The 22,595-nt window shown below is 33.3% G+C and overlaps 1 protein-coding gene across 4 annotated transcripts in view; it reads left to right on the top strand.

Moving 5' to 3' along the window:
* Window positions 1–2,990: 2,990 nt before the first annotated feature.
* LOC143065407 (serine/threonine-protein phosphatase 6 regulatory ankyrin repeat subunit C-like) overlaps window positions 2,991–22,595 on the top strand; it is a 43,992-nt gene continuing 24,387 nt past the window's right edge. For 2 of the 4 annotated variants that reach the window (XM_076238959.1, XM_076238961.1), the window contains exons 1-9: window positions 2,991–3,152; window positions 5,277–5,360; window positions 10,363–10,512; window positions 11,196–11,396; window positions 11,846–11,998; window positions 18,108–18,311; window positions 18,527–18,613; window positions 21,178–21,256; window positions 21,664–21,778. In XM_076238959.1, the coding sequence (XP_076095074.1) occupies window positions 3,111–3,152; window positions 5,277–5,360; window positions 10,363–10,512; window positions 11,196–11,396; window positions 11,846–11,998; window positions 18,108–18,311; window positions 18,527–18,613; window positions 21,178–21,256; window positions 21,664–21,778 (1,115 nt within the window). In that variant the 5' untranslated portion in view covers window positions 2,991–3,110. The remainder of the gene's footprint in view (window positions 3,153–5,276; window positions 5,361–10,362; window positions 10,513–11,195; window positions 11,397–11,845; window positions 11,999–18,107; window positions 18,312–18,526; window positions 18,614–21,177; window positions 21,257–21,663; window positions 21,779–22,595) is intronic. The other 2 variants (XR_012975465.1, XM_076238958.1) reach the window with 1 other exon arrangement.

Here is a 22,595-nt window from a genome sequence, read left to right as displayed (position 1 = left end):
AACATTCAGCAACCGTTATGGCAGTCAAAGATGCAAGACATAGAAGGGAACTTGTTCAGCAAAAAGTTCGTCGAGGAGAAAAAGAAGATCGACAAGTACAACAAGGGCAATATGTATATGAAATGGGAAATGGCAAGACCAAGAAAGATCAATTGGCGTGAGATGTGGAGAATGGACGGCTAGAAGATAAGCTTCTTACTAAGATCAGTGTACGACGTACTACCAACACCCACAAACCTTACAATGTGGAAACTGATTGTAAGTTGTGCGGTAAGCCAGCAAACCTAGAACATGTTTTGTCATCTTGCAGGACAGCTTTGAAGGATGGTAGATACACATGGCGTCATGAGCAAGTACTTCGAGAAATAGCAGCAGTCTTGGACACACAGAGAAGAAAGAAGACTAAGATTGAGAAGGGGTCAAAGTTCATCAACTTCATCAAAGCAGGCGGAGAGTCATCAAAAAACACATACAGCAAAGTCAGTGGTATTCTAGCAACAGCGAATGACTGGGAGGTGCAAGCCGACGTTGGGGGAAAACCACCTTCCCAAGAGAGATTATAACAACAAACCTCCGACCAGACATTGTACTGTGGTACAGAATCAGCAGAAAGGTCATTCTTGTAGAGCTAACAGTGCCATGGGAAACAAAGCTGGAAGAAGCCAATGAGAGAAAGTTTGCTAAGTACCAGGGGTTGGTAACAGAAATCCAAGAGAAGAATTGGAAGACATGTTTTTTTTTTTCAAGTGGAGGTAGGCTGTAGAGGCTTTGTTTCGCAAACATTGAGGAGAGCCTTTGGGTCCTTAGAACTAACTGGATAAGTAAGAAGGAGCTTGGTTGGAAAAGTTGGGAAACAGGCAGAGGAAGCTTCTGGTTTGGGTATGGAGGAAGAGAGAAGAGCAGTGGAAGAGCTAGCTGGTTCCTGGCTGAGTCTGATCAACTCAGTCGGCGCACCCTTGGAGATTGTCGTGGACAGCGCCGAAACAGTCGTGGAAAGGGGGTCCACCCGATGATGGAACCATCTGAGCAGTGGAAACACTGTATTTAAGGTTTATGACCCCTTCTGTAGCCTTTTTTGTACGAATTTTTCAAACATCAATTGTATCAAAACTACAGATATGATGAATAATAGAGATAGGCTATTTTGTACATATACTACGGGGAAACTTGATGGAAAGCATTATTATTTACTGTTTCATTGCATTTATTAGAAAAAGAGTACTTTCTGGTAAATAAAACAAGATTTTTATAGAAAATCCACAGCTTTTAATACAGAGATTTTGGTTAAAAATTTTGAAACATAGATTACTTACTTGCTTTTCTATGATGTGCTAGTGTTTATTTTTTACAAAAAGTTCTAACCAACCTGTTAATTCCAAAATACCTCGTGCTGAGTCACTAAAGTCGAGCGCACCCTAAAAAGTGTACTTGATTTGGTCCATATTTTTATTTATTTTAACCAATAACTACATTAATAAACTTGTTTTAAGGAAATCAATGCTAGCATTGCATGCAGTAATCCTATATCTAGTCATCAAATTGCCAAATATGAGAGTAAAAGGACAAAGGCTGTGGGTTTTCTATAAAATGTCTATATGTTTAGCATTGTATTAACAGAAGGGTACATAATCCTTAAGGTATTATATGATAAGCTAACTAACGTATCTTCTTATTTGTATATAAAACTAAATATATGATAAAAGTTATATCACACATCATACTTAACATAATCGATTAACCATCAAATGTGGCTCTGGCATAGTTAATGTTAACCCTAGCCCTATCTTATCTACATGCTCCGTGTCTTGAGGATTATGTACCCTTGTGTTGTCTCAATGCTAAACATATGGAAATTTTATAGAAAATCCGCAGCCTTTCCCCTTGTACGCTCATATTTCGCAATTCGGTGCTTGATAGGGTATTACTGCATGCAGTACTAGCAATGATTTCCTTTAAAAACAAGTTTATTAGTTTAGATATTGGTGAAATTAAATATAAATATGGACCAATTCAAGTACACCTTTTAGGGTGAGCTCGACTTTCGTGACTCATCACGAGGTGTTTTGGAATTTAAAGTTTGTTTAGGACTTTTTGCAAATTATAAACGCTAGCATATCATAGAAAATCAAGTAAGTAATTTATGCTCTGAATTTTATAACAAAATTCTCTGTATTAAAGTCTGTGGATTTTCTACAAACATTTGTCACAAAATCCCCTTTTTCTATTAAATGCAATGAAACAATAAATAAAAATGCTTTGCAGAAAGTTTCGTCTTGGTATATGTTAAAAAAAAAATGCCCAACCCTATTATTCATTATCTTTGTTGATTTGTTTCTTTTGCAGTTCAAAAATTTCGTAATTCATTTGTCAAGTGGCTTCAGAAGTGGTCATAAACCTTCATGTTATGTTCAGTATAAAGCTCTCAAAAGCATAAGTTTGTACTGGTATATGTGAAACGAATCAAAATAAAACATTTGTATTCGTTATGGTAAACTTTTCAACAAAAACAAAAACGACAGTGTACTGGCGCGGTTTACTTGATTACATATTATCAAGTGATACTACACTGCTACATTATATATTACAATCATTATGGCATATTTACGATTTGGCAGGAATGTCGATGTTTTATTCAATATCTTCATAAAGGTAAATGGAAAATAATAGTTTCGAAATTAAAATTCATTAAGGAGCTGAACATATATCTTCATTTTTATCATCAAATAAACCTTCTATCTTTTATTGGGATAACCACATGTGAAGATCATAAAAAGTATGTATAACATAGCATTTTTATTGAAATAACTACAAATTATGCTTTCTTGGGTTATTTTAAAAACACATTTTATTCAAATAGGTCCAGAGATGGAAAGCTTTTTAAAAAGCTATCACTTTTGAACCAAACAGAAAGGGAACTAACTACTGTAAAAATATGGTTGACCTATTTTTAAACCCAGCGGAAGCAGCACAGTCACATGTTACAATTGACCTATCGTTACTGCGGAATGTTACAAACATGGCGACTTAGGGGTGAATTTTCTTCCTGTCATTGTGGAAAAAGTTTTCTTACTGACATTTATTAGACCTCATGCAGTAAATAAAGCTATCAAATGAAACTAGGGACTCTAGTTTTGTTGCAACTGGAAGACGAGGTTAATTTGCATTTAGTTTTATTGCTTTTTGAAATTTGTAAACACGTGAGAGGTGTTCATACAGGTAGTAAAGACACCCGCTCCCTTTTTTCAAGTACAGATGTTTACATAGTATAATAAAATATGTTGCAAATATTATGTTGTGGTTGACGGTTAGAAAAATAACATCTAATCCCCATTCATAATTTTAAACAAATTTGATCCTGTCTGACTCACACAAACTGCCAAACTTAAAATATCCGCCTCTTGACAAAGTCGGCTTTATTTATTCCATCATTTAGATAGCTACAGTGTTATATATAAAAGTACTTCAATACTTGTGTGTTCGTTTTAATTATTTGCAGACATAAACAGCTCAAAAGGAAATCTTGTGGTGCTATTCATGATTTCCAATCCAACTAATTTTCCTTCAAGGTTAAGATGATAATACACAGTCACTTTACTCCCAATACACCTTATCGCTAATCCCGGCTGACCCGGCCGCTTGAACTTTTGACGTCAATAACAATCACTTTTCCATTGTAGCTTCAGATATTTTGTTTTATAACGTCAACATTTTACGGGAACCTGTGTGATATCCAGCAATGGCGGACAAATAGCGATAAGGTGTATTAATAGAGCAGCATAGGCATGTTGTGTTAATACACCTTACTGTTATTCCCGTCTGACCCGAGAACCTTTCCCGCTTGAACTATTGATGTCATACAGTGATTTTCCAATGCTCATATTTGGGTGCGAATTATGGCCCCTATTCCAAAGAGAAATTTGTTGGTGTTGTAAATTATGTGGTATTTTGTTTACAAATCTCTTCAATCTTGTTTGCATATCATGCAATTATAACTTATTCCTTCTCAAAATTCAGGATTTTGCACATAGTTTTTCAAAATAATTTGGGGACCATGTCCCCACACCCCCCATTTCCAAGTTGCACATGGCTGATGCTGTGTGCTATCAGTATAAATGAACTAATACATTTTCCTCAAATCCAACATTTCACTTACTTTTATTCCCAAATGCATGGGCCCTAGGCCCCTTCCTCTAAACACTAGGAAAATCACTGGACATACAACAATCACTTTTCCATTGTGGCGTCAGATATTTTGTACTATGATTGGAAAAATTTACGGGAACCTGTGTGATGTCCAGTAATGGCGGTGTATTAACAATGCATTTGTACAGTTTTGATTCAATGAAACTTTGATTTAATAGCATAAACTTGTGTGATCCTAAAGGTATTTAGCACTATTGTGCATCTTAAATGCAATGCACATGCTTAGGTCCACTTTCACAACATCCTTAGATCATCAGTCTCAGTGATCCAGTATTAAAGTTTATAATTGGAGTTATTGATAAAAATGAAGCAGTTGTACAATCAACATAATCAAGTTTTATTACCTTAGTCTAGAATGATGATTTTATTATACAAAAAGAGAATTAAATTAACAACATAATAATGCTAATATACATTGTACATACATTTTATCTTTATTTCTAACCAATACACATGAAATAATGATATATTTAATTAAAATATTATGTCTATCCATATAAACTAGGACTATAAGAATGTCTTAAAAGTGTAGTCCTCTGTGTAAAGGTTGCCCTTAAGTGAAGCCAATCAAAAAATTGAAAAAAATACCCTGCCATTTTCAAAAGCTGCAGAAAATACTTTTATCATCATTTGAAAGATTTTGAAATATGATTTTTTGTTTTTTCAAGATTGATTTAGTTTAAAGTATAGTCATGATAGTGTGATGTTCATTTTCTCTGAACTAGTTCTCATTTTGTCTCACAGCCTGTGAAATGCATTGATTACAGAACAGGAAACAACATGTGCTGAAAATATATGTGTGTACTCATTTACTGGGATTTATACACAAAAAGTAGTTTTGTTTATACAAAGAAATCTTTGTTCCAAGATTTAAGGAGCAAAAGCAGTAAAAATAGATTTCAAGAGCTTAGCACTCTATGATATTGCAATCCTAATATTTGATTCAATTTTAATTAATCTGAGATGGAAATAAGTAAATTTCATTTATGTCAAAGGTTAAGAAGATGGATTTATCTGTAAAACCTCAGAAATATTTAATGTAATTGAAGATAAACTAACTTCTCTCTTTACAGCCTCCATTAGTGCAGGCTTGTTACCATGGTGATCCAGATGAAGTACGAGCATTGTTATACAAGAAAGAGGATGTTAACTACCAGGTTTGCTTCATATTATAATTTTAATCTAAAGTCCTTGATTGAAATAAATTTAATATGTTAGATTTTTATGACTGCAATTTTCAAGTTATAGATCAGATTAATTATCGTTTTACAATATAGAGAATACACTTATCATTGTAATGAAAATGAGTAAGAAATTGCAAGCATAAAATTGTAGTTTTATGGAATAGCTATCTTAAAGATTTAATTTATAAACTCTCCTTGCAGGATTCTGAGAAAAGAAGTCCATTACACTCCGCTTGTTATTGTTTAATTTATAAACTCTCCTTGCAGGATTCTGAGAAGAGAAGTCCATTACACTCTGCTTGTTATTGTTTAATTTATAAACTCTCCTTGCAGGATTCTGAGAAGAGAAGTCCATTACACTCTGCTTGTTATTGTTTAATTTATAAACTCTCCTTGCAGAATTCTGAGAAGAGAAGTCCATTACACTCTGCTTGTTATTGTTTAATTTATAAACTCTCCTTGCAGGATTCTTAGAAGAGAAGTCCATTACACTCCGCTTGTTATTGTTTAATTTATAAACTCTCCTTGCAGGATTCTGAGAAAAGAAGTCCCATTACACTCTGCTTGTTATTGTTTAACTTATAAACTCTCCTTGCAGGATTCTGAGAAGAGAAGTCCATTACACTCTGCTTGTTATTGTTTAATTTATAAACTCTCCTTGCAGGATTCTGAGAAGAAAAGTCCATTACACTCCGCTTGTTATTGTTTAATTTATAAACTCTCTACTTGCAGGATTCTGAGAACAGAAGTCCATTACACTCTGCTTGTTATTGTTTAATTTATAAACTCTCCTTGCAGGATTCTGAGAAGAGAAGTCCATTACACTCCGCTTGTTATTGTTTAATTTATAAACTCTCCTTGCAGGATTCTGAGAAGAGAAGTCCATTACACTCCGCTTGTTATTGTTTAATTTATAAACTCTCCTTGCAGGATTCTGAGAAGAGAAGTCCATTACACTCTGCTTGTTATTGTTTAATTTATAAACTCTCCTTGCAGAATTCTGAGAAGAGAAGTCCATTACACTCTGCTTGTTATTGTTTAATTTATAAACTCTCCTTGCAGGATTCTGAGAAGAGAAGTCCATTACACTCCGCTTGTTATTGTTTAATTTATAAACTCTCCTTGCAGGATTCTGAGAAAAGAAGTCCCATTACACTCTGCTTGTTATTGTTTAACTTATAAACTCTCCTTGCAGGATTCTGAGAAGAGAAGTCCATTACACTCTGCTTGTTATTGTTTAATTTATAAACTCTCCTTGCAGGATTCTGAGAAGAGAAGTCCATTACACTCCGGTTGTTATTGTTTAACTTATAAACTCTCTCCTTGCAGGATTCTAAGAAGAGAAGTCCATTACACTCCGCTTGTTATTGTTTAACTTATAAACTCTCCTTGCAGGATTCTGAGAAAAGGAGTCCATTACACTCCACTTGTTATTGTTTAATTTATAAACTCTCCTTGCAGGATTCTGAGAAAAGAAGTCCATTACACTCTGCTTGTTATTGTTTAATTTATAAACTCTCCCTGCAGGATTCTGAGAAGAGAAGTCCATTACACTCCGCTTGTTATTGTTTAATTTATAAACTCTCCTTGCAGGATTCTGAGAAGAGAAGTCCATTACACTCCGCTTGTTATTGTTTAATTTATAAACTCTCTACTTGCAGGATTCTGAGAAAAGAAGTCCATTACACTCTGCTTGTTATTTTTTAATTTATAAACTCTCCTTGCAGGATTCTGAGAAGAGAAGTCCATTACACTCCGCTTGTTATTGTTTAATTTAAAAACTCTCTCCTTGCAGGATTCTGAGAAAAGAAGTCCATTACACTCTGCTTGTTATTGTTTAACTTATAAACTCTCCTTGGAGGATTCTGAGAAGAGAAGTCCATTACACTCTGCTTGTTATTGTTTAACTTATAAACTCTCCTTGCAGGATTCTGAGAAAAGAAGTCCATTACACTCCGCTTGTTATTGTTTAACTTATAAACTCTCCTTGCAGGATTCTGAGAAGAGAAGTCCATTACACTCCGCTTGTTATTGTTTTATTTATAAACTCTCCTTGCAGGATTCTGAGAAGAGAAGTCCATTACACTCTGCTTGTTATTGTTTAATTTATAAACTCTCCTTGCTGGATTCTGAGAAGAGAAGTCCATTACACTTCGCTTGTTATTGTTTAATTTATAAACTCTCTCCTTGCAGGATTCTGAGAAAAGAAGTCCATTACACTCCGCTTGTTATTGTTTAATTTATAAACTCTCCTTGCAGGATTCTGAGAAGAGAAGTCCATTACACTCCGCTTGTTATTGTTTAATTTATAAACTCTCTACTTGCAGGATTCTGAGAAAAGAAGTCCATTACACTCTGCTTGTTATTGTTTAATTTATAAACTCTCCTTGCAGGATTCTGAGAAGAGAAGTCCATTACACTCCGCTTGTTATTGTTTAATTTATAAACTCTCATTGCAGGATTCTGAGAAGAGAAGTCCATTACACTCCGCTTGTTATTGTTTAATTTATAAACTCTCCTTGCAGGATTCTGAGAAAAGAAGTCCATTACACTCCGCTTGTTATTGTTTAATTTATAAACTCTCCTTGCAGGATTCTGAGAAGAGAAGTCCATTACACTCCGCTTGTTATTGTTTAATTTATAAACTCTCCTTGCAGGATTCTGAGAAAAGAAGTCCATTACACTCCGCTTGTTATTGTTTAACTTATAAACTCTCCTTGGAGGATTCTGAGAAGAGAAGTCCATTACACTCCGCTTGTTATTGTTTTATTTATAAACTCTCCTTGCAGGATTCTGAGAAGAGAAGTCCATTACACTCTGCTTGTTATTGTTTAATTTATAAACTCTCCTTGCAGAATTCTGAGAAGAGAAATCCATTACACTCTGCTTGTTATTGTTTAATTTATAAACTCTCCTTGCAGGATTCTGAGAAGAGAAGTCCATTACACTCTGCTTGTTATTGTTTAAATTATAAACTCTCCTTGCAGGATTCTGAGAAGAGAAGTCCATTACACTCCGGTTGTTATTGTTTAACTTATAAACTCTCTCCTTGCAGGATTCTAAGAAGAGAAGTCCATTACACTCTGCTTGTTATTGTTTAACTTATAAACTCTCCTTGCAGGATTCTGAGAAAAGGAGTCCATTACACTCCGCTTGTTATTGTTTAATTTATAAACTCTCCTTGCAGGATTCTGAGAAAAGGAGTCCATTACACTCTGCTTGTTATTGTTTAATTTATAAACTCTCCTTGCAGGATTCTGAGAAGAGAAGTCCATTACACTCTGCTTGTTATTGTTTAATTTATAAACTCTCCTTGCAGGATTCTGAGAAAAGAAGTCCATTACACTCCGCTTGTTATTGTTTAATTCATAAACTCTCCTTGCAGAATTCTGAGAAGAGAAGTCCATTACACTCTGCTTGTTATTGTTTAATTTATAAACTCTCCTTGCAGGATTCTGAGAAGAGAAGTCCATTACACTCCGCTTGTTATTGTTTAATTTATAAACTCTCCTTGCAGGATTCTGAGAAGAGAAGTCCATTACACTCTGCTTGTTATTGTTTAATTTATAAACTCTCCTTGCAGGATTCTGAGAAGAGAAGTCCATTACACTCCGCTTGTTATTGTTTAATTTATAAACTCTCCTTGCAGGATTCTGAGAAGAGAAGTCCATTACACTCTGCTTGTTATTGTTTAACTTATAAACTCTCCTTGCAGGATTCTGAGAAGAGAAGTCCATTACACTCCGGTTGTTATTGTTTAACTTATAAACTCTCTCCTTGCAGGATTCTGAGAAAAGGAGTCCATTACACTCCGCTTGTTATTGTTTAATTTATAAACTCTCCTTGCAGGATTCTGAGAAAAGGAGTCCATTACACTCTGCTTGTTATTGTTTAATTTATAAACTCTCCTTGCAGGATTCTGAGAAGAGAAGTCCATTACACTCTGCTTGTTATTGTTTAATTTATAAACTCTCCTTGCAGGATTCTGAGAAAAGAAGTCCATTACACTCCGCTTGTTATTGTTTAATTCATAAACTCTCCTTGCAGAATTCTGAGAAGAGAAGTCCATTACACTCTGCTTGTTATTGTTTAATTTATAAACTCTCCTTGCAGGATTCTGAGAAGAGAAGTCCATTACACTCTGCTTGTTATTGTTTAATTTATAAACTCTCCTTGCAGAATTCTGAGAAGAGAAGTCCATTACACTCTGCTTGTTATTGTTTAATTTATAAACTCTCCTTGCAGGATTCTGAGAAGAGAAGTCCATTACACTCCGCTTGTTATTGTTTAATTTATAAACTCTCCTTGCAGGATTCTGAGAAGAGAAGTCCATTACACTCCGCTTGTTATTGTTTAATTTATAAACTCTCCTTGCAGGATTCTGAGAAGAGAAGTCCATTACACTCCGGTTGTTATTGTTTAACTTATAAACTCTCTCCTTGCAGGATTCTAAGAAGAGAAGTCCATTACACTCTGCTTGTTATTGTTTAACTTATAAACTCTCCTTGCAGGATTCTGAGAAAAGGAGTCCATTACACTCCGCTTGTTATTGTTTAATTTATAAACTCTCCTTGCAGGATTCTGAGAAAAGAAGTCCATTACACTCTGCTTGTTATTGTTTAATTTATAAACTCTCCTTGCAGGATTCTGAGAAGAGAAGTCCATTACACTCCGCTTGTTATTGTTTAATTTATAAACTCTCTCCTTGCAGGATTCTGAGAAGAGAAGTCCATTACACTCTGCTTGTTATTGTTTAACTTATAAACTCTCTTTGCAGGATTCTGAGAAGAGAAGTCCATTACACTCTGCTTGTTATTGTTTAACTTATAAACTCTCCTTGCAGGATTCTGAGAAAAGAAGTCCATTACACTCCGCTTGTTATTGTTTAATTTGTAAACTCTCCTTGCAGGATTCTGAGAAAAGAAGTCCATTGCACTCCGCTTGTTATTGTTTAATTTATAAACTCTCCTTGCAGGATTCTGAGAAAAGAAGTCCATTACACTCCGCTTGTTTTTGTGGGGAGAGTGAGATAGCAGATCTTCTCATACAAAGTGGAGCCAGGGTAAATACAAAGGATAACAAATGGCTGACTCCATTACACAGAGCATGCTGTTCAAAATCTGAGGTAAGTGATTACAATGTACGGTTATCAAGGTTAATGCTCTTATATTAAACATTCATTTTCCAGGGAGATATGAAAGTTTGTTTACTAAAAGTTAAAAGTGTGTTTTCTGCTTGAAATGATTGTTTTATCAAGTAAAAATAGTCAGCTATTGGATTATCAAATTAAGCAATATATTTTGACAAAAACTACAAAGAAATCTACAGGCATAAAGAGGTAATTTAAATAGTTTGAATCATAGAGGAAGATGACTGATTTGTTATTATTTATGTCACTGATTCATATCCAGATTTTCAATAAACTGTTGTTAAAAGTCTGTGTCATGAGGTCTCTTATGGAGAGTTGTCTCATTGGCAATCATACCACATCTTCTTTTTATATAACACCTGTGTACCACAGTCTGACTAATGATTTTCTGTCTGGACATTCCATTTGTGTGTCCTGTCTGGACATACCATTTGTGTGTCCTGCCTGGACATACCATTTAATGACCCTGTGTGTCCATGGAATACACACTTTACATACAGGAGAGACTACCAGGCAGCTGACAATGTCTCTGAAAAATGATTCTTGTCAAATTTTGTTTTCAATTTTAAATAATTTTTAGTGATAGTATAAAATTTCCACATGCATGCAATTTTATTGAAGTATCAACTTTAACAATTAACCTTTTTTAACCTGAACAGGAAACAGTTCAAGTGTTGTTAAGACACCAAGCAGATGTAAATGCCAGAGACAAAAACTGGCAGACGCCATTACACGTGGCAGCTGCCAACAATGCTGTACGCTGTGCTGAATTACTGGTACCTTCCTTGACAAATGTTAATGTGTCTGACAGGGCAGGCAGGACCAGTCTACATCATGCTGCCTTCAATGGACACAAAGAGGTTTGTAAGATATAAAATAGCTTCACTTACAAATGTAAATTAAATGTGTCTTACAAGGTAGTAAAAATCAGATTCATCATACTTTCTGAAGCCATAAGTAGATATTTCAAACATAGATAAATTCCCAAACTGTGTTAATGTATTAGACTGGGCAGACAGAACCAGACTAAATTATCTCAAGTGAGCTTTAATGGACTCAAAAAAATAACATTTTAATTTTCGCTGATTATCAATTGCTTTTTCCACAAAAAATACTAAATATAAATACATGTAACTGTAAATTTTCAATTTATTTGCTTTTAATTTTACATTCCATAACAGAAAAGCTTCCAAAAAATATATAAAAACCAACAGATCAATTTGAGTTATATCTCAAGATGTGGGATTTTAATTTGATGATACTTGCACAGTTTTCTTTCATTTCTGATAATGATTTTGTATGTTTTTAGATGACAAAATTATTGTTAGAAAAAGGTGCTACTATTAATGCCTTTGATAAGAAAGATAGACGTGCAATCCACTGGGCTGCTTACATGGGTCATGTAGAAGTTGTAAAGATCCTGGTGGAACATGGCGCTGAACTTAATTGTCGTGATAAACAGGTTTGAATTTTTTAACACTCATCATTGGCATACTTTTTAAGGAATTAAAAAAAGTCATGTGTACATCTCTTTGGTGTATGTGTGAAGGAATACCAATGGTCATTCATGAGGTCATCTCTATGCTGTATGTTTAATGAGGTACTATTAACCACCCTTAACTTCACCTAGTTTTTGTTGTCGAGCCTGCAACTTTTGTTGCAGAAAGCTCGACATAGGGATAGTCTGTGGTCGTTAACAATTTTTCAAACATCTTCTCCTCTGAAACTACTGAATAGATTTGAATGAAACTTAAAACAATTGTTCCTTAGATTATCCTGCACAAAGTGTGTGCTTCGATTTTTGATCCGTCAAAAAACATGGCCGCTGTTCCTTAAAATAGAACATAGGGGTCAAATGCAGTTTTTGGCTTATATCTCAAAAACGGAAGCATTTAGAGCAAATCTGACATGGGGTAAAAATGTTCATTAGGTCAAGATCTATCAGCCCAGAAATTTTCAGATGAATCAAACAAACCATTGTTGGGTTGCTGCCACTTAATTGGTAATTTTAAGGAAATTTTGCAGTTTTTGGTCATTATCTTGAATATTATAATAGATGAAGATAAACTGTAAACAGCAAAAATGATCAGCAAAGTAAGATCTACAAATAGGTTAATATGACCAAAATTGTCAATTGACCCCTTAAGGGGTATATGTCCTTTAATAACAATTTTTCACAATTTGTTCATCATATTTGCTAACTTTAAAAAATCTTCTCCTCTGAAACTACTGAATGGATTTGGATGAAACTTAGCATGATAGTTCCTTAGATTATCCTGCACAAAGTGTGTGCTTCGATTTTTGATCCGTCAAAAAACATGGCCGCCCTTACTTTAAATAGAACATAGGGGTCAAATGCAGTTTTTGGCTTATATCTCAAAAACGAAAGCATTTAGAGCAAATCTGACAGGGGTAAAAATGTTCATTAGGTCAAGATCTATCAGCCCTGAAATTTTCAGACGAATCAAACAAACCATTGTTGGGTTGCTACCACTTAATTGGTAATTTTAAGGAAATTTTGCAGTTTTTGGTCATTATCTTGAATATTATTATAGATAAAGATAAACTGTAAACAGCAAAAATGATCAGCAAAGTAAGATCTACAAATAAGTTAATATGACCAAAATTGTCAATTGACCCCTTAAGGGGTTATTGTCCTTTAATGACAATTTTTCACAATTTGTTCATCATATTTCCTAACTTTAAATAATCTTCTCCTCTGAAACTACTGAATGGATTTGGATGAAACTTAGCATGATAGTTCCTTAGATTATCCTGCACAAAGTGTGTGCTTCGATTTTTGATCCGTCAAAAAACATGGCCGCCCTTACTTTAAATAGAACATAGGGGTCAAATGCAGTTTTTGGCTTATATCTCAAAAACGAAAGCATTTAGAGCAATCTGACATGGGGGTAAAAATGTTCATTAGGTCATTATCTATCAGCCCTGAAATTTTCAGACGAATACATGTTTGCCTGGCATGGTTCAATATGTTCGATAAGGCATTGTTTACCAGGTGAGCGATTCAGGCTCTTGAGAGCCTCTTGTTGTGTTTTGGTCTGTTTTTCTCATACTTTATGCAATAGGTTTACTATATTTGTTGTATGGAATGATTGTAAGGTGTACATGTCTAGTGGGCAGATGTCATCTGACCTTGACCTCATTTTCATGGTTCAGTGGTCAAAGTTAAGTTTTTAGCTCACCTGGCCTAAAAGGCCATGTGAGCTTTTCTCATCACTTGGCGTCCGTCGTCGTCGTTAACAATTTTTCAAACATCTTCTCCTCTGAAACTACTGAATGGATTTGAATGAAACTTAACATGATTGTTCCTTAGTATATCCTGCACAAAATGTGCGCTTAGATTTTTGATCCGTCAAAAAACATGGCCGCCGTTACTTAAAATAGAACATAGGGGTCAAATGCAGTTTTTGGCTTATATCTCAAAAACGAAAGCATTTAGAGCAAATCTAACATGGGGTAAAAATGTTCATTAGGTCAAGATCTATCAGCCCTGAAATTTTCAGATGAATCAAACAAACCATTGTTGGGTTGCTGCCACTTAATTGGTAATTTTAAGGAAATTTTGCAGTTTTTGGTCATTATCTTGAATATTATTATAGATAAAGATAAACTGTAAACAGCAAAAAAGATCAGCAAAGTAAGATCTACAAATAAGTTAATATGACCAAAATTGTCAATTGACCCCTTAAGGGGTTATTGTCCTTTAATGACAATTTTTCACAATTTGTTCATCATATTTGCTAACTTTAAAAAATCTTCTCCTCTGAAACTACTGAATGGATTTGGTTAAAACTTAGCATGGTTGTTCCTTAGATTATCCTGCACAAAGTGTGTGCTTTGATTTTTGATCCGTCAAAAAACATGGCCGCCGTTACTTAAAATAGAACATAGGGGTCAAATGCAGTTTTTGGCTTATATCTCAAAAACGAAAGCATTAAGAGCAAATCTGACATGGAGTAAAAATGTTCATTAGGTCAAGATCTATCAGCCCTGAAATTTTCAGACGAATCAAGCAAACCATTGTTGGGTTGCTACCACTTAATTGGTAATTTTAAGGAAATTTTGCAGTTTTTGGTCATTATCTTGAATATTATTATAGATAAAGATAAACTGTAAACAGCAAAAATGATCAGCAAAGTAAGATCTACAAATAAGTTAATATGACCAAAATTGTCAATTGACCCCTTAAGGGGTTATTGTCCTTTAATGACAATTTTTCACAATTTGTTCATCATATTTCCTAACTTTAAATAATCTTCTCCTCTGAAACTACTGAATGGATTTGGATGAAACTTAGCATGATAGTTCCTTAGATTATCCTGCACAAAGTGTGTGCTTCGATTTTTGATCCGTCAAAAAACATGGCCGCCCTTACTTTAAATAGAACATAGGGGTCAAATGCAGTTTTTGGCTTATATCTCAAAAACGAAAGCATTTAGAGCAATCTGACATGGGGGTAAAAATGTTCATTAGGTCATTATCTATCAGCCCTGAAATTTTCAGACGAATACATGTTTGCCTGGCATGGTTCAATATGTTCGATAAGGCATTGTTTACCAGGTGAGCGATTCAGGCTCTTGAGAGCCTCTTGTTGTGTTTTGGTCTGTTTTTCTCATACTTTATGCAATAGGTTTACTATATTTGTTGTATGGAATGATTGTAAGGTGTACATGTCTAGTGGGCAGATGTCATCTGACCTTGACCTCATTTTCATGGTTCAGTGGTCAAAGTTAAGTTTTTAGCTCACCTGGCCTAAAAGGCCATGTGAGCTTTTCTCATCACTTGGCGTCCGTCGTCGTCGTTAACAATTTTTCAAACATCTTCTCCTCTGAAACTACTGAATGGATTTGAATGAAACTTAACATGATTGTTCCTTAGTATATCCTGCACAAAATGTGCGCTTAGATTTTTGATCCGTCAAAAAACATGGCCGCCGTTACTTAAAATAGAACATAGGGGTCAAATGCAGTTTTTGGCTTATATCTCAAAAACGAAAGCATTTAGAGCAAATCTAACATGGGGTAAAAATGTTCATTAGGTCAAGATCTATCAGCCCTGAAATTTTCAGATGAATCAAACAAACCATTGTTGGGTTGCTGCCACTTAATTGGTAATTTTAAGGAAATTTTGCAGTTTTTGGTCATTATCTTGAATATTATTATAGATAAAGATAAACTGTAAACAGCAAAAAAGATCAGCAAAGTAAGATCTACAAATAAGTTAATATGACCAAAATTGTCAATTGACCCCTTAAGGGGTTATTGTCCTTTAATGACAATTTTTCACAATTTGTTCATCATATTTGCTAACTTTAAAAAATCTTCTCCTCTGAAACTACTGAATGGATTTGGTTAAAACTTAGCATGGTTGTTCCTTAGATTATCCTGCACAAAGTGTGTGCTTTGATTTTTGATCCGTCAAAAAACATGGCCGCCGTTACTTAAAATAGAACATAGGGGTCAAATGCAGTTTTTGGCTTATATCTCAAAAACGAAAGCATTAAGAGCAAATCTGACATGGAGTAAAAATGTTCATTAGGTCAATATCTATCAGCCCTGAAATTTTCAGATGAATCAAACATCCAGTTGTTGGGTTGCTGCCACTTAATTGGTAATTTTAAGGAAATTTTGCAGTTTTTGGTCATTATCTTGAATATTATTATAGATAAAGATAAACTGTAAACAGCAAAAAAGATCAGCAAAGTAAGATCTACAAATAAGTTAATATGACCAAAATTGTCAATTGACCCCTTAAGGGGTTATTGTCCTTTAATGACAATTTTTCACAATTTGTTCATCATATTTGCTAACTTTAAAAAATCTTCTCCTCTGAAACTACTTAATAGATTTGGTTAAAACTTAGCATGGTTGTTCCTTAGATTATCCTGCACAAAGTGTGTGCTTTGATTTTTGATCCGTCAAAAAACATGGCCGCTGTTACTTAAAATAGAACATAGGGGTCAAATGCAGTTTTTGGCTTATATCTCAAAAACGAAAGCATTAAGAGCAAATCTGACATGGAGTAAAAATGTTCATTAGGTCAATATCTATCAGCCCTGAAATTTTCAGATGAATCAAACATCCAATTGTTGGGTTGCTGCCACTTACTTGGTAATTTTAAGGAAATTTTGCAGTTTTTGGTCATTATCTTGAATATTATTATAGATAAAGATAAACTGTAAACAGCAAATATGATCAGCAAAGTAAGATCTACAAATAAGTCAATTTGACCAAAATTGTTAATTGACCTCTTTAGGAGTTATTGCCCTTTAAAGACTTTTTTCACAATTTGTTCATCATGTTGACTTACTTTAAAAAATCTTCTCTTATGAAACTGCTGTATCAATTTCAGCCAAACTTAGGCTAAATGAGTTTCAGAGTTTCAGAGTATCTAGTATAAATTTTATATTTCATTTCCTTGTATGTCAAGAAACATAGCTCCTATGGCTAAAATAGAACATAGGAGAAAATTATTTTTTTTTGCTTTTGAAGAAAATAGGACGATTCAAAGAACATTTAAATAAATTGAAAAGCCAAAATAATCATTGATGAGACATTAAACCAAAAAAATTCAGGTGAGCGATTCAGGCTCTTGAGAGCCTCTTGTTTGAGTTTTGGTTTTTTTATCTAATACTATATGTCATAGGTCAACTATATTTGGTGTATGGAAATATTTTATGATCTATATGTCAGTCCTGCAGGTTTTATTTGACCTTGACCTGGTTTTCAGGGTTCATTGCTCAGTGTTAAGTTTTTTGTTTTTTGGCCTATTTTCTTAAACTGTAAGCAATAGGTCAACTATATTTGGTGTATGGAAGCATTGTTAGCTGTACATGTCTGCCTGGCATATGGTTCAACTGACCTTGACCTCATTTTCATGGTTCATGTTAAGTTTATGTGACAGTCGTAATAAAGCTTTATATTTAGGAGTATCAACATAATATCAATGATTAGTAAAGAAGGCGAGACATTTCAGCGTGTGCACTCTTGTTTGTTTTATGATGTTCCAGTGGTGGCTCATATGCTATCGTAATTTTATGTTTCTACTTTTTGTCATTTAAAGTAAGAAGACTTGATTTTAGCCAAAAAAAATCTCTGTTTAAATTATGCTATTTAACAATATTGATGGTAACTTTAAAGAACATATGATTTGAATTTTGTGTATACAATACTTGTTACTGGAACAAACTTCATCAGGTGTACAAAAGTTTGAAAAGCAAAGAAGCATTTGAATTTTTAAATTTTGCATGTAATTAATGATGACTTCTTACTTTCCTAAGTATTTTTCGTACAGCAACTGTTTATTGATTTGGATTAAATTTACATGTCAACACAGTCTGATAACAAATTTTTCACAACTAATCTTACGGGCTAATTGTTCATTGAATTGGGTTAACATGTATCTGATAATTTTTATGGAGGAAACGACTAATAAAGTTATCTTAATCATGGATGAATTAAGAGAATGTATTTTGATCATTACAAAGATAGTTACTCTCCTTGTAAACAATAATTATCCAACTGTCAAGCTTTAATATTATTATATTCCAGATGTACACACCTTTACATGCTGCTGCAGCCAGTGGACAAGTCAGTGTGGTCAAGCTGTTGTTAGAACTGGGTGTAGAATATGATGCAGTTAATATCCATGGTAACACAGCACTTCACATAGCCTGTCTGAATGGGCAGGATGTTGTTGTTACTGAACTACTGAGTTATGGAGCTTCCATTAATGCTTGTAATCACAGAGGCCTGGTGAGTCTAACAACATTCTTTTAACATTAATAAATCAATATATTGAAGGAAAACTTTATAAATGACAATTTTAGAAATTAATGATTTTGCAACTAAAATATTTTATTATGCTGTTTATGAAAATGTTCATTCTGTTGCCTGGTCATAGTAAAGACTGGATTATTTTTTTTTAATTACTAATTCTGACAGAATTGACAATATTTCTTTATTTTCAGACTCCCTTACATTATGCAGCCTCATCAACACATGGTGGGATCTGTTTAGAAATTCTTGTCACTGAAGGAGCCAATGCCAGAAATCAGGTGAATATAGTATAAAGTCAATGTATAAACTTCAAGGTCCTTTATGACTTATCATTGTAACATTCCTTACCCTAAAAACTGGTAACCTCTTACAAGAACAACAACAACAACAATTTGTATTTGTCAAGACGCCCCGAGGAGCAGTACAATTACAGTTTAAATTAAAGTGTACAAATCATTGTGGTGATTTTTATCATTGAACTATTTGAAATTACAATACATGACAATAAAACTAAAACTATATAAGAGAAGGGAGACAACAAATACAGTATATTTTCTCAAAAATAATGAGTGAGTGAACGCAATCAGTACCTTTGTATAGTGAGAAGAAGGGCTGTGGGCTTCTCATGTTTTATTACTTAATTTTACTCTTCTAATCTTTATTAAATTATCTATTAACTTAATCATTATGTTATTAACAAATGTATCTTCATTTGACATCAACCATACAAATTTAGATTGGTCATTTAAAGTTTTAAAATTAGTAAATGGACCTTTCAGTTTTAAGTGATCGACATTGAAGGAGAAAATGAATTTCATACTCAACAATGTCATCATTACATAGTTTACAAAATCTTACAGACTGAACAAATCCCACGAAAAGTAGTTGTTATTTGTAAAGAGAGAGTCCCATGGTCTCATAATCAAGGTCCAATATAGGAATATGTGCTGCCTATCACATTGATTTAGAGACAATTATTTGATATTTAACACACAGCATTGAATAGGTCCACATGCTTTCAATAATTTAGCTGACTTTTTGGGGGAGCATTCTGAAGATCTAATAAATGCAGATTACTTAAAATTATAAAGTATTAAAAAATGCAGATTCTTTGTTTATTTCTACTAGTTGATCAACATTGTAGGTTTATGTAGTGTACACAAAAAATGATATAAATGTGAGCAGAAGGGATCTTATATACTTGAAGGCTGTACCTTGACCTATAATGGTTTACTTTTATAAATTGTTACTTGGATGGAGAGTTGTCTCTTGGCACTTATACCACATCTTCCTATATCCATTTAAAGACTACTCAATAATGAGTTAATTTACCTTTATTAAAATTCCCTCATATCTCTTTACTCTATCAACTACAACTGAATTAAAAAAACAATAAAATATCCAGATAAAAAAATATTTATAATCCTGCCCTTTGGGTGTTTTGAAAGTATGACTCCTTTGCATAACTTAACATCCGTTGGTGAAGGATCTTAAAGGAAAACATAGTTGTTGTGTCTTTCCATATCGGTTATGGCTTTTTCATGATTTTCTAAGTCATTTGCAATGAAATATACATATATTTTTAATGTTTTTAAGGTTTTAATGATGTTATTATTGTTTTTTTATGAAAGGATATACACTCTTTTTTAATAGTTAATATGTAATTCCCTTATTTAGAAATGTTGCTCAGTTGAGAGAGAGAAAAGTGGTGATAAAAGAGGAAGTATGTAACAGCATGGTCTCCCTTTGTTTGTAATGTCCAACAGCATGTAGACAACATTGTACTTTGTCAGTAGTTCTAAAACAGCACGTATCCACCAAACTCTAATGCTAAAAAATGTCTTCACCCTTTAACCACAGTTTATGAATTCTTTTTAGGAATAATAATGACAGTTTGTCCGATTGATGCAGTTCTTTATTTTATTTTAGATTTTAAGGGAAACCATTTCATTCTTATCCTGTTTTTGAGTTGTGTTCAAATTTGTGGTTTATGACCTTTAAACTAAACACTGACACAGTATGAATATTACTGTCTAGTCCCTTACTCAGATTATCAAACATTGTATCATTTGTGATTTGAATAACATTTAGGAGGTATTATATTTATTAAAGCAGGAGACATTTTTGTTTCTGAATTTTGTCAGTGTAAATTTTATCTTCCAGTTAACAGATGTTTACTATAAATAGAACTGAGGTCTCCATACAAATATTTTCTATAAATAGAACTGAGATCTTCATACAAATATTTTCTATAAATAGAACTGAGATCTCCATACAAATATTTGCTATAAATAGAACTGAGATCTCCATACAAATATTTTTGTTGGAAGATAAGTAAGTCTACTGAAGAAGGAAAAAGTCATTAGTTAAGAAAGTTAAAACAGGTGTCATCTGAATTTGTACTGTTCTAAGATTGATTCCCCAAAAACTCCAGTATCAGTAAAACAACACATGTATTTTGAAATACAACAACTATTTTCCTTGAAAAAGACTGCACTGCATCTGTTTCTTTATATTTTTTGAAGAAACTTGTAGTGTAAATTCTATGTTCTTAATTTTTATTGTAATAGAAAATTTGCTATTTCAAAATCTACATAGAAACAGCAAGTGTATAGGGAAAATTATAGATATAGCAATTGCAAACTTCTACTTGATTTGATGTTTAGGATTGATATAGCCATTTTGGTGTCACATAAGATTTAGCAATAGTTAATCAGTGTTAGCAAGCAAACATCTGACAGTATATATAACCTGTTTTAATTTTGAAATAGCAAATTTTACAACCTATATATAGTGCAATGTTTGACCTACATAACCAGTGAATGGTGTTTGTGTGTTGTAGTGTATGGATGGTAGAACTCCACTACACATGACAGCATTGCATGGTAGATTTACCAGAGCACAGACATTAATAGAGCATGGTGAGAATTATATATATATCTTTACCCAGGTAAGACAGTCCAGGCTCACTCTTGATTGCATGAAAAAGGAGCTCAGATTCTGAAGTTTTGTTGACATACATGGGTCATGATGTTTATTTTAGTTTAACTTTAAATAGTTTTATATATTACAATTTAATATAGTTTTAGTTGAAAATTGTAAGGACAGTCTATGATACACTTTACATGACTCATTTGGTAAGTCCTTTTAGTTCACTCTAGTTTATTTCAAATGTTAAATGGAGAAATGTGAAATTTTCAATCTATAGCTAATTATGTGTTTTGGTATATTATTGACTGGCGTTATTATATTGATTGTATATAGAATGAAATATTTTTAACATCAATGGAATGTTTGAATTTTGAATGTGTTTGTATTTTGTTTTTAGGTGCTGAAATAGATGCTTGTGATAAGAATGGGAACACTTCTCTCCATATAGCTGCTAGATATGGCCATGAATTACTGATAAATACACTGTTAGAACAAGGAGCTGACCCTATGAGGTAAGCGTGATCAGGATTTAAAAGGGCTTGTTTCATTCGTAGATCTTTATTTATTTATTTAGAAACTCAAAAGGTGTAGCATATTATGGTGACTTGAGTGACACCGGTATCACTTAGATTACAATTCTACCTTGCCAGGTAAGTTTGTATTTAGCCTATAAAATACTTATTTAGCCTTGAGAATTGAAAGGTCAGTTTATCCCATTCATACAATAGAAGTTGATACATTTGGCTTCATGCCATTTACCTTGTCCAAAATTAAGGTCACTTTATTGTTATTGTGATATTGTTAAAGTACAACAGAACCCTATATTCTGACCAATACTTAAACATTCGATTGTTCAAAATCTGTTAATGTTGAATTTTTGGGGTTATTTTCGGCCTTTAATTGCATACTTCTTTACATGGTAGTTTTTTTTTTAAGATATAAAAAAAAAGTATCTGCTTGACTTTATAGAAATAGACTATGCTTGCAGGTTATCTATTACACTGTCTTGTTTTTTGTTTGCACCAAATTTGACAGATTATTATTTAGTTGCAAAATATTTTAAATGAGAGCTGAATTTTTTTTCTATTTTTAATGTACATTGTAGGTTAAAATAATCATAATGTAAATAAGAATGAAGAAAACATCTTGGTCCCAAAAAAAACCATCATTAACCAGGATATATAATTCAAAATATTAATTTATTATACTAATATCAGTTCATATAGAATATACTTTTAAAGATTATATTGATTCCTATAAACTTGAAATCTCAAGCCACTGTTTTGCATGTTTACAATGTAGGTGATGTCCCAACAGAAAATCAATAAA

The sequence above is a fragment of the Mytilus galloprovincialis genome, chromosome 2, assembly GCF_965363235.1.
Source record: "Mytilus galloprovincialis chromosome 2, xbMytGall1.hap1.1, whole genome shotgun sequence".
NCBI lineage: Eukaryota > Metazoa > Mollusca > Bivalvia > Mytilida > Mytilidae > Mytilus > Mytilus galloprovincialis.
The sequence above is the reverse complement of the archived record's forward strand: the minus strand, read 5'-3'. Positions and strand labels throughout refer to the sequence as shown.